This window comes from Schistosoma mansoni, chromosome 1 (assembly GCF_000237925.1).
Source record: "Schistosoma mansoni strain Puerto Rico chromosome 1, complete genome".
NCBI lineage: Eukaryota > Metazoa > Platyhelminthes > Trematoda > Strigeidida > Schistosomatidae > Schistosoma > Schistosoma mansoni.
Window position 1 is genome coordinate 16,647,924 of NC_031495.1, and position 12,588 is coordinate 16,660,511.

The 12,588-nt window shown below is 32.3% G+C and overlaps 1 protein-coding gene and 1 non-coding gene across 2 annotated transcripts in view; both read left to right on the plus strand.

Annotated features, from left to right (window-relative positions):
* Smp_020170 (voltage-dependent calcium channel) overlaps positions 1–12,588 on the plus strand; it is a gene marked incomplete at both ends in the record, with an annotated part of 167,914 nt that overhangs the window by 145,025 nt on the left and 10,301 nt on the right. Inside the window, 2 exons of the mRNA XM_018793451.1 lie at positions 3,232–3,501; positions 10,577–10,673. Coding sequence (XP_018647963.1) covers positions 3,232–3,501; positions 10,577–10,673 — 367 coding nt within the window. The remainder of the gene's footprint in view (positions 1–3,231; positions 3,502–10,576; positions 10,674–12,588) is intronic.
* Positions 295–363, plus strand: Smp_tRNA_00208_Pseudo_CGA.1.1. The gene has a single exon. It is a non-coding gene (tRNA).

The window sequence follows — 12,588 nt, forward strand, 5'->3', positions numbered from 1 at the left end:
CCCGCGTCACGAGATTCGAACCACGGACCTATCAGTTTCGCGCGCGAGCGCTTAACCGATAGACCCCTGAGCTGGCATCCAACGGTGTTAATGCCTAACTTCAACTAATTCACGAAATTGAGCAACCATTCACCAATGTCATCAGTGAGTTACTATCTCACAACAGACATGGTTGAACTCCACCGGTTACTGCTTCTCACTAGAACTCCAGGAAATACCTCAAGGAGTCAGTCACTAGTGAGCACATGATCATTATCAGAAGGGGTTTTGTGGAGATTGACTCATGTTGGATGCCAGCTGGTCTATCGGTTAAGGGTTCCGGCTCGAAACTGGTAGGTCCTGGGTTCGAATCCCGCGAGAGTGGGTTCGTGGATGCGCACTGCTGAGGGGGCCCCTGATAGGACGAAACGGCCGTCCAGTGCTTCCAGGTTTTCCATGGTGGTCTAGCTTCGATTGACTCATGATCTCAACTCTATGATTTAATGATTATTGAAAAATGATAATCATTATAAAAACTGAAAATTATTGGCAAAACACCCTAAATAAATGAGTATCCAAAGACAGAATAACTGGTCAATAACGACAATTGTTTGATATAGCAAAATGACATAGTTATATACGAATTATTCAATATAAAAGTAAAAGCGGAAGGTACTGGGTTCGAGTCCTGAAGTGAATATCAACTCTGAGATGCAGGTATATCCAGCTGACGAGTCCTAAATAGGACGAAACGTGCGTCCTGGATTCCACTGCTAGCCACTATCCATCTTTGCTTGAAAGTAACAATGTTACTAAGTATTGTATAATTTGAAAATTTTGGTTTTCTTGGTCACTCATCAGTCTATAAAATTATGATCTAACTATTAGGCTTACTTACTGCCAGCCAATTTAGAGCATTTGTTTATTATATATGACGGTAATCATACATTACTAATCGTTTCTTCAATCAGTGGAGTCAACGTTAATGGAGAAAAAACACTAACATGAAATCTAAGTTAACGGTTTTCTCTCGATTAATTTCAACCACATAGCATTCAAACATAGGCCATCCGATGTCTAGTTAATTAGACTAATGACTATATCGTAACCTGTTCTACAAAATTTATATTAGGCCCAAAGACCGAACAAACATAAAATCACCCATTATTTAGTGATCAGTCATTGTTGAAAACAAGACAATACCGAAGTATAAAAATCGATCATTTCGTGATAACTAGTGTTGTGTTAGTTCCCACCTACTGTTTGTCTAATTCTATCAGCCAATTTTACAAAGTAACTAATGAACAAACTGTTTTAACATGACGATGCACTTTGCTTACTGGTACATTAGTTTAAAGTGATTTTCAATTATCTAGTGATGTAAACAAAGATGACTTTATTGAAACAATCAAATAACGTACTGAGTATATAACTGGTTAACGAACAGTGATTTATTATAACTTAGATAGTTAACCATCTACATTTTGAAATAGATTGATTTTACAGTGTTTAGTTTGAATATTATGCAAATGATGACTTATTGCATCAGAAGAAGCAAAAAAAGGTTTTTAATTAATACAATTTCGAATTCAGCCATCCTCTAATGTTCATTATGTTTGTGTTCATCGTACGGTAGTCGGATGTACTAGATGCAAAACACAAATTTACAGAAAGCTTGGAATGAGATCTTTTGTGAAAATTGCACTCTGATATACAGCAATAAAGACAACTAGTGTAGCAGCAGCCTCTGCATCAGTGGGCCTTAACATACACAAGAGAGGAAGCGAAATCCTCAAATACAAGAGGAGAACAATAACTCAAACACACTCTATGATGAAGCTCTGAAAGAAGTGGAATCTTTCAAGTACCTGGGGAGTAACATATATGAACCAGGAGGATCTGATGCAGACTTACAGGCAAGGATTGGCAAAGCAAACACAGTATCCCTACAACTGAAGAATATGTGGAACTCAAAACAACCGTTCGTAATTCAACATCAAAGTCAGAATCTTTAATACGAACGTCAAGACAGTCCTACTGTACAGAGCTGAAACTTCGAGAATTACTAAAACCATCGTAAAAAACGTACAAGTATTTTTAAATAATTGCCCACGTAAGATACTCATTGTCCGTTGGCCGAATACCATCAGCAACAGCCTATTGTGGGAACAAACTATCTTCCTAATGAAGAGGAAATTAGAAAAAGATGGTGGAAGTGGATTGTGCATACATTAAGGAAATCACTAAACTGCATGACGAGGCAAGCGCTAACTTGGAACCCTGAAGGGAAACGGAAAAGAGGAAGACCAAACAACACATTGAGTCGGGAGTCGCAAACAGACATGAAAAGGCTGAATAGCGGCTGGAAACAACTAGAAATAATTGCTGATGACAGAATTGGATAGCGAATGCTGGTGGGCTGCCTATGCTCTTCCATGAGGGTAACAGGCATAAGTAATATACAACAACCATATACTGTATGGAAAAATGACTAAACGTTGTGGGTTTCACTCAGTTAGTGAACCTTTGAACGTTGAAGATAATGCGAATCAGTCCTTAAAAGTAAAGCCCTATCTCAAGACATTTGCCACAAATCAACTGGGTAACATAAACTTGTCTCTGAGTTGAAACCAGAATCATATTTTTAAACGCTTAGATTTAATCGAATCTGACTGATAAAGTAGTCATATGACTACAAGTCAAAATTACTTGAAATCGTGGTACAGGTTGCTTAACGTTAGCTCATAGAGGGTAATGATCAAGAAGTCAACGATCTAGATTTAGTGGGGGTTGGCAATATTCAACAGTGTATCTTCAGCTATGAGTGCGCTGATTCTTTCAATGTGTTGTAAACCTATGTTACAGCATGAAACGTTATCACCGAGCTACTTGAATGATCGCTTAACAGCTGCTTAGGGATTTATTGGGTTACCAGTTTACAGTAATATAGTCTTGGGTCTTAATTAGACACATGAGTTTTCATTTTGAAAATGTTACACTGATTTGGAGTGAAACTTTGGACCATATTTTTTCATCTGTATGTTCTAATATTAATATTCGTTTTTCTAACCATTTTCTACACCTTTAATTTTAACGATCATTTAACCTTTGCTAATTTGCAAGGAAACACTATACTAGGAATGTCTCATCTGTGAATTCTAGACCGAATATCCCATGTATTTTACCACAAACTGCCAAACAATAATAATTTTCCCATAATTTTATATATAATCCTTATTTCCACTATTTCAGTTGCGCTACGGGTGAATCATGGCAAGAAATAATGCTTGCCTGTACATATGGACAAGAATGTGTTAATCGTGCATCAAACAATTGTGGAAGCAATGCATCCTATACTTATTTTGTATCATTTAATTTCTTTTGCTCATTTCTTATGCTCAATTTATTTGTTGCTGTAATTATGGATAATTTTGATTATTTAACAAGAGATTCATCTATACTGGGGTCACATCATTTAGATGAATTCATACGTGTATGGGCCGAATATGATCCAGGTGCAAAGTAAGTCTTATGAAAAATAGAGTTTGATAAACACCGAAATATTATAGTTCTGAATTCAAATATGTCTAACTTTTCTCAATAAATGATTCAAAATAATACTCATGAAAGCATCTTCAATAGCAAATTAGAAAAAATAAACGTTTCGCTATCCAACATAACTTGTAATAAATATTGATTCTCAAGTCATTTTTCATCACAAATGAATATCGATTTACGAAATATTAAGAGCGAAGAGGCACTGAAGATATTTCCCTCTTGTTCGATACTCAATAGCTATTCTCACTTTACATAGAATACAACTTGAAGAACTCATGTCACACGAAAAGATACATATCTCTAAATATTAAAACCGTTAACGATGTGAGAAGCGTACCATTACAAATAACTAGTTTTTTAATGAATAACCCAAATTTCTTGTTAGAAAATTTGGTCTTCATTGTCATCCACGTTTATGGTATGACACTTTTCTCTGATACTGCTAAAATGTACACCAGAAGAAGTTGAATATGCAAAACAGTCAATTTCAATGCTATAGTCTGAAATGAGTCACTACCTCGCTTTCTAGATTGGTCATCTCTTCAAATAAATCTAAATCTGTTTATGTATGTTGACTGAATCTCAGTCATTTTGTCTTATAATGTAGCTTATTTACCAAGTACAAGCTAGTGTATTCAACTTTGCCTCACAATATTTTTGTGGGTTCCTTTAATATTAGCTGACTGCTTAAAAACGACATGTGCAAAATCGAGATCCGAACATTTCGCCTTTTGATTGAAAGTCAATTATCCTAATCACCTCCGAAATTGCTTCAGTGACAACAAATAATATAACTAACTTTATAAGCAGAGATGGACGGAGGCTAGTCGTGGAATCCAGGTCATGAGGTTCGTCCTATTTGGGACTCGTCAGCTAGATGTAACTGCATCCCAGGGTTGATGTTCACTCTAGGACTCGAATACAGCACCGTTCGCTTCAAACTCCACCACGTTATCCATTAAACTACTAAGTCCAGATAACCACTAGCTTGTGCAATCGGACAAGGTTTAATTCATTTTCGTATTGGTTGTTTGAACCTTCTTATTGACGTTTAGGACTGCAACTGATCAGTTTCTTATAGGTATTTCTACATTCTGTGCGGATTGCCTTGATATTGCATTATTGCAGTCCTAAACGTCAGTGGTAAAATCCAAATAACCAATACAAAAATGACTTTTTCAGCTCAACGATATCGATAATACAAAGTATAGAAATTAAACTACTATAGCTTGAAAAATACTAGCTCTGAATCGTACTACATGTATAATAAAATGTGTCACATATTTTCTCTCATTAAAAGAAGCGATTACAAGTATCAAGCAAATATTTGGCAGCATTATCGAAAACACGCGCCTTCAATATATCATACTACAGCTTATAAAAACAGAAAAATGTTTAACTGCTTCATTGTTTTTCAACATATATACATTTGAAATAAAAAAAATAAGCTCCCAATAATGCTACTATTTACATACTTCTTCCCTAAATATACTTCCTTTTGCTCTTTATAAACTAAATAAATATGAAAGATCATTCTGTTATACGTACACAAACACACAGAGACAGTCATGCAAAATGTAAATACATTATCAACTTAATTAGAATAATAAACCAGATGTAATATATTAGTCACTTCCTATAAGTAGTATGTTTATTTTCACAATTTTTTTGTTTGTATCATTCGAAATTTTCGATGTTTTTTTCAAATACCAAATTTATTGATACCATCTCTTATATAATGACAATATATTAACAATAATATATGTGCAAAACTTTATTCACTCCATATTTTACATACAATTAATTATCGAGGAAATAGAAAGACATGAAACAAAGTGAGCATTCTATAATGTTCCAGTTAAGTTAATTTGTCGATGTAGGAATTCACACAGGTCTGTAGACAAACAAAATGGCAATAAATATTATTGAAATTCATTGATTCAACAATTTAGTGAACCATTGGTGTCAAGCCAAAATTGTATATATGTGAACATTACTAAAGAACAAAACTCGGTAATATTTACCAACTTCTTTGTTTATGGTTTACCAGTGTAATATTTTTCTGATGTATTGTAGGGATCGAATTCTATCGATCAAGTTGATATGTAGCAACTAGTCTGAGTGATACGACATCGTATACAATATATCTGAAATTTTATGGGAATTGGTGCTCGAATCGAATAGCGTAATCGTTACGTATCACACTATGAAGATGTGTAAGGACGGTTCGAACACCACAGGGATGATCAACTCCCTCAAGATTAAAGGCATATCCCGGTGACGAATGCCAAATAGCACAAAATTCAGGTTCAGAGTCTCCTGTCGACTGCTACAAACCGCCTAACGAACAAGAAACAAGGACTAAAATTAAAAATTTTATTGCAATCATTTTGAGCTAACAAACACCAAACGGATAGCAGTTTATCATAGGATTTATACTAAAAATCCCAACTTGTGAAATGACTGAATGTATTACAAAATAGTGGCTAAGTGATTTAAGCACTAGATGGTTGGATATCCAGTCCATCAATTCTGATTTGAGCAACTAGGTAGTATTGATAGTTTTTAAATCATAAGAAATATAAAGTTGTGTTTTTTAAATAAGCTAAACTGTTGCTTTTTAAAACGGTCTTGTATAGCTTATTTCTCCTTTATCTCTTTATTCTATGAGCTTAGGGTTGATAAGTGTTTTTCACTTTTAAGTTAATTTACGTTAAGAAATGAATCTCTGAAAAGCAAAGAAAAGTCTATGACTCTTCAGTGGAGTACATTCATGACTTTATACAGGATTACACCGAGTACCTTCAAGCCCCGAAATAAATACATCATCTGTTAACTTAATGATTATAATTTTCCCACTTATGGCTATATTCAAGGTAAACTCTTGAAGTTATAGTTAATAGTAAATTGTAGAATTCTGAAATCATAAGCACGACAGTTATTCATTGATATCAGTAGGTTGTCTTCACACTACATAAGGAGATAGCTGGAGTCGAATCACTGAATTCTAACCCACAAGATGCATAGTGATTACCATAAATTTCGAAGATCTTAGAGTTCGATAAAGTGTGAACCATTAAAGTCTCAAATGAGAAGAACCAATTCTATATTTTCCTCTGCTTTTTAAATATTATCCTCTTGATATCAGTCTGTAATGAAGACTAAATTCATAATTACTACATCAATATGTTTTGTTGATTTCTAAGCATCAGCTATTTCTGTAGTTAATCCAGTTCTTCATTAGCTTATTTTTAAATGACCTTAATTTTCAATTTAAGTTTAATAACTGTCATTGCTGCATTAAACTACTTTATTATCAGCATCACTACTTTTGTAATTAATAGTTTTAACATTCACAACTGAGTTAACTTCTTTTTTCTTGCTTATAAAAACTTCTTTACTATCATTAATTACAATCAGTAGTACATAATATAACAACGCCTATTACCTATAAGGTTGAAAATAATTATTTTATTTTAATATTTTGGCTCTATTGTTTTAATAAAATTTATGATTATTATCATTAGCAATCATTGTTTGAACTTTTTCCTTTTGCTTTACTATTGTAATTTAAAATGTAACGATGCATAAAAAGGGAGCTCAAGCTGATACTGTTATTAACGGTTACTGTTGAAAATGTTACTGATGTTATAAAACAGATTGTGTTTATTTTTTTTTTAAAAAAAAAAGGATGTCATCGTAGAATAATTTATGTAATTTAAAAACAATTTTCAAGGTGAACTAACACAGGCCGGAGAACTGTTGAAAATCAAGGTTACGAAACCATTGTGGGACACTTCTGTAGTGATTAATCTGATTTTTAATTGTTATTATGTCCCCTTCAAATTAATATACTTAAGGGTAGCTTAACAAAATGGGCATAGAATGCCCAATCTTACCTGTTTATATATATTTTGATTAAGACGATAATAACTAAATCCTTTCACATGGATTTAGGCAACCACAGTGAAACCATGAAAAACATTTGATTTTTATCGGTTAACTCCTGTCAATAAGGCATATCTATAACCTTGAGTAAACTTATGCTCTTCCAAAATTTCGGACTCCACAATCAGTTTTTATATTAAAACAAACGATGAGATTACAATAAACAAGAACTAAACAAGTGGAATTTGAATAGATATCAAATATTTTATTATCCTATCAATAATCAGAGTTTAATATAGAAAAATGCCACATAAATAAAGCTTATTATTTTGTCAATTTTTGTATAAATGTTTTTTTCCAGATTCTTAACTATCAAATTATTATTATCAGAAGGAGATTTTGGATATTTCAGTAGTTGAGATCATGAGTCAGTTAAGGCTAGACCACCATAGGAAACCTAGAAACACTGGGAGGCCGTTTCGTTCTATTGTGGGACTCCTCAACAGTGAGCATCCACGATCTCGCCCCACGAGATTCGAACCCAGGACCTATCAGTTTGGAGTGCGAGCGCTTAACATCTAGACCACTGAGCAGGCATCCAAGGGTGTTAATGTCTAACTTCAACTGATTCACGAAGTTGAGTGACACATCCACCATTGTCTTCAGTGAGTTACTATCTCACAACAGACGTGGTTGAACTCCACTGGTCACTGCTTCTCACTAGAACTCCAGGAAGTGCCTCTTGAAGCCAGTCACTAGTGAATATATGTTGATCAATATCGGAAAGGGTTTTGTGGAGATTATAGTAATTTGAATAGTTGAGATGGTGGTCTAGCTTCAATTGACTCATGATCTCAACTATTGAAATTATTAATTTAATTCTAAACTAAGAACATTTTTTTCAATAAATGCCCATCAGTTTTCACAGTCATAAACTCAAATTGATTTTCTTAAAGTGACAATAAAGTTTAAGGTAAATACATCTTTGAAAACTGCACCATATGAATTTAAGATTAACAGTATAATAGAGTAAAATTGCTAATACTGAATTGTCTAATATACAATATCAACTTATTACTTGAAATGTGAATTATCCTTTTCTTATACATATATGTGCTTGAAAATAGCTAAGTTATAACTGTTTCATTAATTGATAAAGTAGATTTTGCTGATAAACGATTTTCCCCTTTCCAAAAATGATAATTCTCTTAAAATAGTATCTTAATTTCTATTTACTTGTTTGAAATTAATCATCCTAGAATTCCTACCATTAATATACTTACTCTACTTTAAAATACCTTTTAAAAATTGATATGTTTTGCAAATTAAACGCTATACTCAGATCCTAAGCTATTCTCGTAAGCCCCAAGCTAAATCTATACAGCAACTTGAACACAAGAGAAAAGATGCCAGAAGCACTTTACTCCAAAGGTTCATTCATGTACAGAAAATATAGGATTTTTATAGTACTTTAGAAGTCCTTGAATTTTCCTGAAAATTCTGGAATGCTACTAAACCTAGTAGTACTGTAATAATCAGACAACCAGAAACTCTACACGTGACTTTTCACTTTCGTGATGCTTCTAGCAAAACTTCTAGTCAAACACTGATTGGATAAAATGCTTCCTAATGTTTCCTGAGCCTTTCTTGTCTATTGCGAGAAATTTTCTGGATCACCCCAACAAAATAAACCACTGAACAATACTAATTTAAAGCTTTAATAGAATAATATTTTTATTTGAAGTTGTATACAAGTCATTTTTAAGAATATAAACAGGAATATTTGAAATTTCTTATAGTTGTCCTCTTTTTCTCAAAGGTAATAAATGATAACTGTTACATTTTATTTCTATAAATAAATCATGATCTACTTCAAAATAATTATCTTTCTTTAGTTCACTCTCCTCTTTTTGGATAACTTTCGAACTGAAGAAATTCACTTTTCCTTATTTTATACTGTAATAATTGTCATGTGATAGTGGTCTGTATTTTTTGCGGTAATTTTATTACTTAAAAGAAAATTTATCTTATGATTTCCAACAACTATCATTTCTAACCGATGATAAAAACATATTGACTAGTTGACGAAAAATATTAGTTAGTTCATAATATATAAGAAAGCTCTAAATGGATGTTTAGTTCTAGTCTATGTACATTTAGAATTTCTGTACAAATTTCAGAATCTTTTGGTTCCATTTTGTCAAGAATATCTTAGACAACAAGAAATTTGAAAGTTATGGGTTTTGATCCAGCTGTGTTGGATCTATTGAGCACTTTCTATTTGTCTAATGTTCACTAATTAAAATTATTCCAAGATGAAGATTAACTAACTTCAAAGTGAACAAACGTTATACGAACAAAAAGCAATAATGTTAATTTCCGGTTACTTTTTTATGATTCCTTGCTGTCCTACTCATTAGTACATCTTCTTAAATGAGAGAAAACAGCTTTTGCATCAACAAAAGAAAAATTGTTTACTTTCAATTTTTACATTACATGTCACTAGTAAAAATGAATTTAATAAATCATTTGTAGTTTATCTCATATCCTTATATGATTTAGGTTTCTTACCATAATTTAAGTATTTTTACAGTTTAATTATTCTTAATCTGAAGGGGTTTTGTGGAGATTTCAGTATTTTTATAGTTGAAATCCTGGGTTCGAATCTCGCGAGTGTGGGATCGTGGATGCGCACTGCTGAGGAGCCCCATAATAGGACGAAACGGCCGTCCAGTGCTTCCAGGTTTTCTATGGTGGTCTAGCTTCAATTGACTCATGATTTCAACTATGACAATATTCTTAATCTATTACGATAACTCGGAACATTATACGATACTCATGTCTTATTTAATATGAAAATGGTATGTGCTAACGAATCATATCCATCTTTGCGAATCATATTATAGTTGTGCAATGAAACATATGACTACTTTCCTTATACAGTTGTTTTTTCTATGAAAAAAAGACTTATCACTCGACCATCTATCAAATGACTGTAAGTAAATAAATAAATTTTAAATGACCTTTATTTTGCCAAAAACCATTTTCAAAAGACTTTTAACAAAGATCCAAACGTATTACCATGTCAGATAAAAAAGTAATATATGAAATTATTTCACTTTTTTAAAAAATAAACTTCTATATTACACAGGGGAAGAATACATTACACAGAAATGTATGAAATGCTAAGAAAATTAGAACCTCCAGTTGGATTTGGTCAGAATTGTCCATACAGATTAGCGTATAAGGTAAGTTCAAACCTCAGTTGTTTTAAAAGTAAATATTAGTAATCCTGTTAACTATTGTTATTACTGATAAAAGTATGGGTATCAAATTTTAAAAATTCATGTGTGGTTCAACAGTAACAAATGTGCATCTGATCTGAAACACAAAACCAGTCATTTGCATTTTGAACTATCATGAATTATAGGGCAGATGAAAAATACATACATCTTAGAATGTTTTACCCAAGATTATTCATTTTAAAGGTGAAGTTAATCAAGACTGATGCCATTTGAAAAAAAAATTATAAAAAATTATTTCACCAAAGAAATCGAATCATTTTTATTTGAGACTACCCAAGGGAACACTCACACCAACCATTTTAGGTCATGCAGTGAACAATATATCACTGAGCAGATGAGCGGAAATCCATTGATGCACATTTTTAAGTCATCGGATATTCACTATAAGTCACTGACTCATTTTCACTTTGGTTGATTTTGTATAAGGTCTTGATCAAGCATTGATGAAATGTTACGAAATCGACTATTTCATCAACTGTTATCAGTCCATAACAAAGATTTATTTTTAGTTAGATATTTGTTGTGACAAGATAACAAGGCAGAAATTATATTAGAACAGATTTCCTTGTTTCTACACTTAGAAACTAACTTCTCCACAAATCTTCAATCTTCATATAAGAATTCCTTCATAAAAATAGAGTTTATATTCTCTATGCTTTTTATTGACTGGACAGAAATTCTGTAATTATCTATTTGTTTTAATGTCATCATAATAATATAAAATAGTGTAATCCTTTTTTTAAAAAAAAGGGAGAAGCTCATCTAACTACATTCTATCATAGAAATAAATTTCATTAGTGTTAACAAGAAATGTTTTGTTTGTGCAGTGAATAATCACATGTTTATTCCGATTGTGCTATTTACTTATCCTATTACTACTATATTTAGCAGGTAATATGATGTGTAAGATGGATGTTTTGATTTGATAAAAAAATACTTACCATACACCTATGTGCCAACTAATGGGTGAAACTATTTAGACTTTTGAGTTCATGACGCTTAATTTAACTGTATGAAAATTGTAATAAATGAATTAGATAATTTCCAGTACAAACTAACTTCATCAAAAGATTTATTGACAACCTCGAACAGTGGTTAATTTAGCATTGGTAACTTTCGTAGCGGATTAAACCCAAGATTTTCAAATCTTGTTAGGACACTACCATGTTGTTATAGAAAATCTTGATTCGTGCGGTCAACCATGTAGTGAGTAAGACAATTAGCATAAGCTGACGTGATTAAGTTTTCAATCTAGATAAATATTTTAGTTTTAAATCAGGGACTGAACTTGGTTATATAACCGTTTAAAACAAGAAAGCTCTGGGCAGCTATTTCATCCTATTAACAAACTCCTTGACAGCGAATGTTTACGACCTCCAAGAGATCGAGTTCACGCCTTATGGTTGACAATCAGACCTCTGATTTGGTATTCAATGGTTCGCATTTTTAACTAATAAATGTGATAAGCAACCTCATTATAAATATAAGTTATCAAAGCAATAATTTGTTGAATCTCTATCTTTCTTAAGATAATCCTTTGGTAAAAGTGGAGATCAATGGTTAGTCTATCAAAAAGTGAATCATCATGGTAGTGTGTATGTTGTTGACCGTAACGTGTTATGCTCATGTTTAGGCTTATTCAGTTTTAAAGTTTTTAATGACCCAAACAATTTATTCGCCATCAAGTCATTTTAATGTTATCAATATATACTAACTTAATAGATAGATTTTCTAACGTGATTCAAAAACATTTATGCAACGAGACTTTTGAACAAAATTTTGTGAATCTGTTTATTAATTTCATTATTTTTTTTTAATTAATATTAAAAATTGTTTACAATCAGTTATTAATTACAAC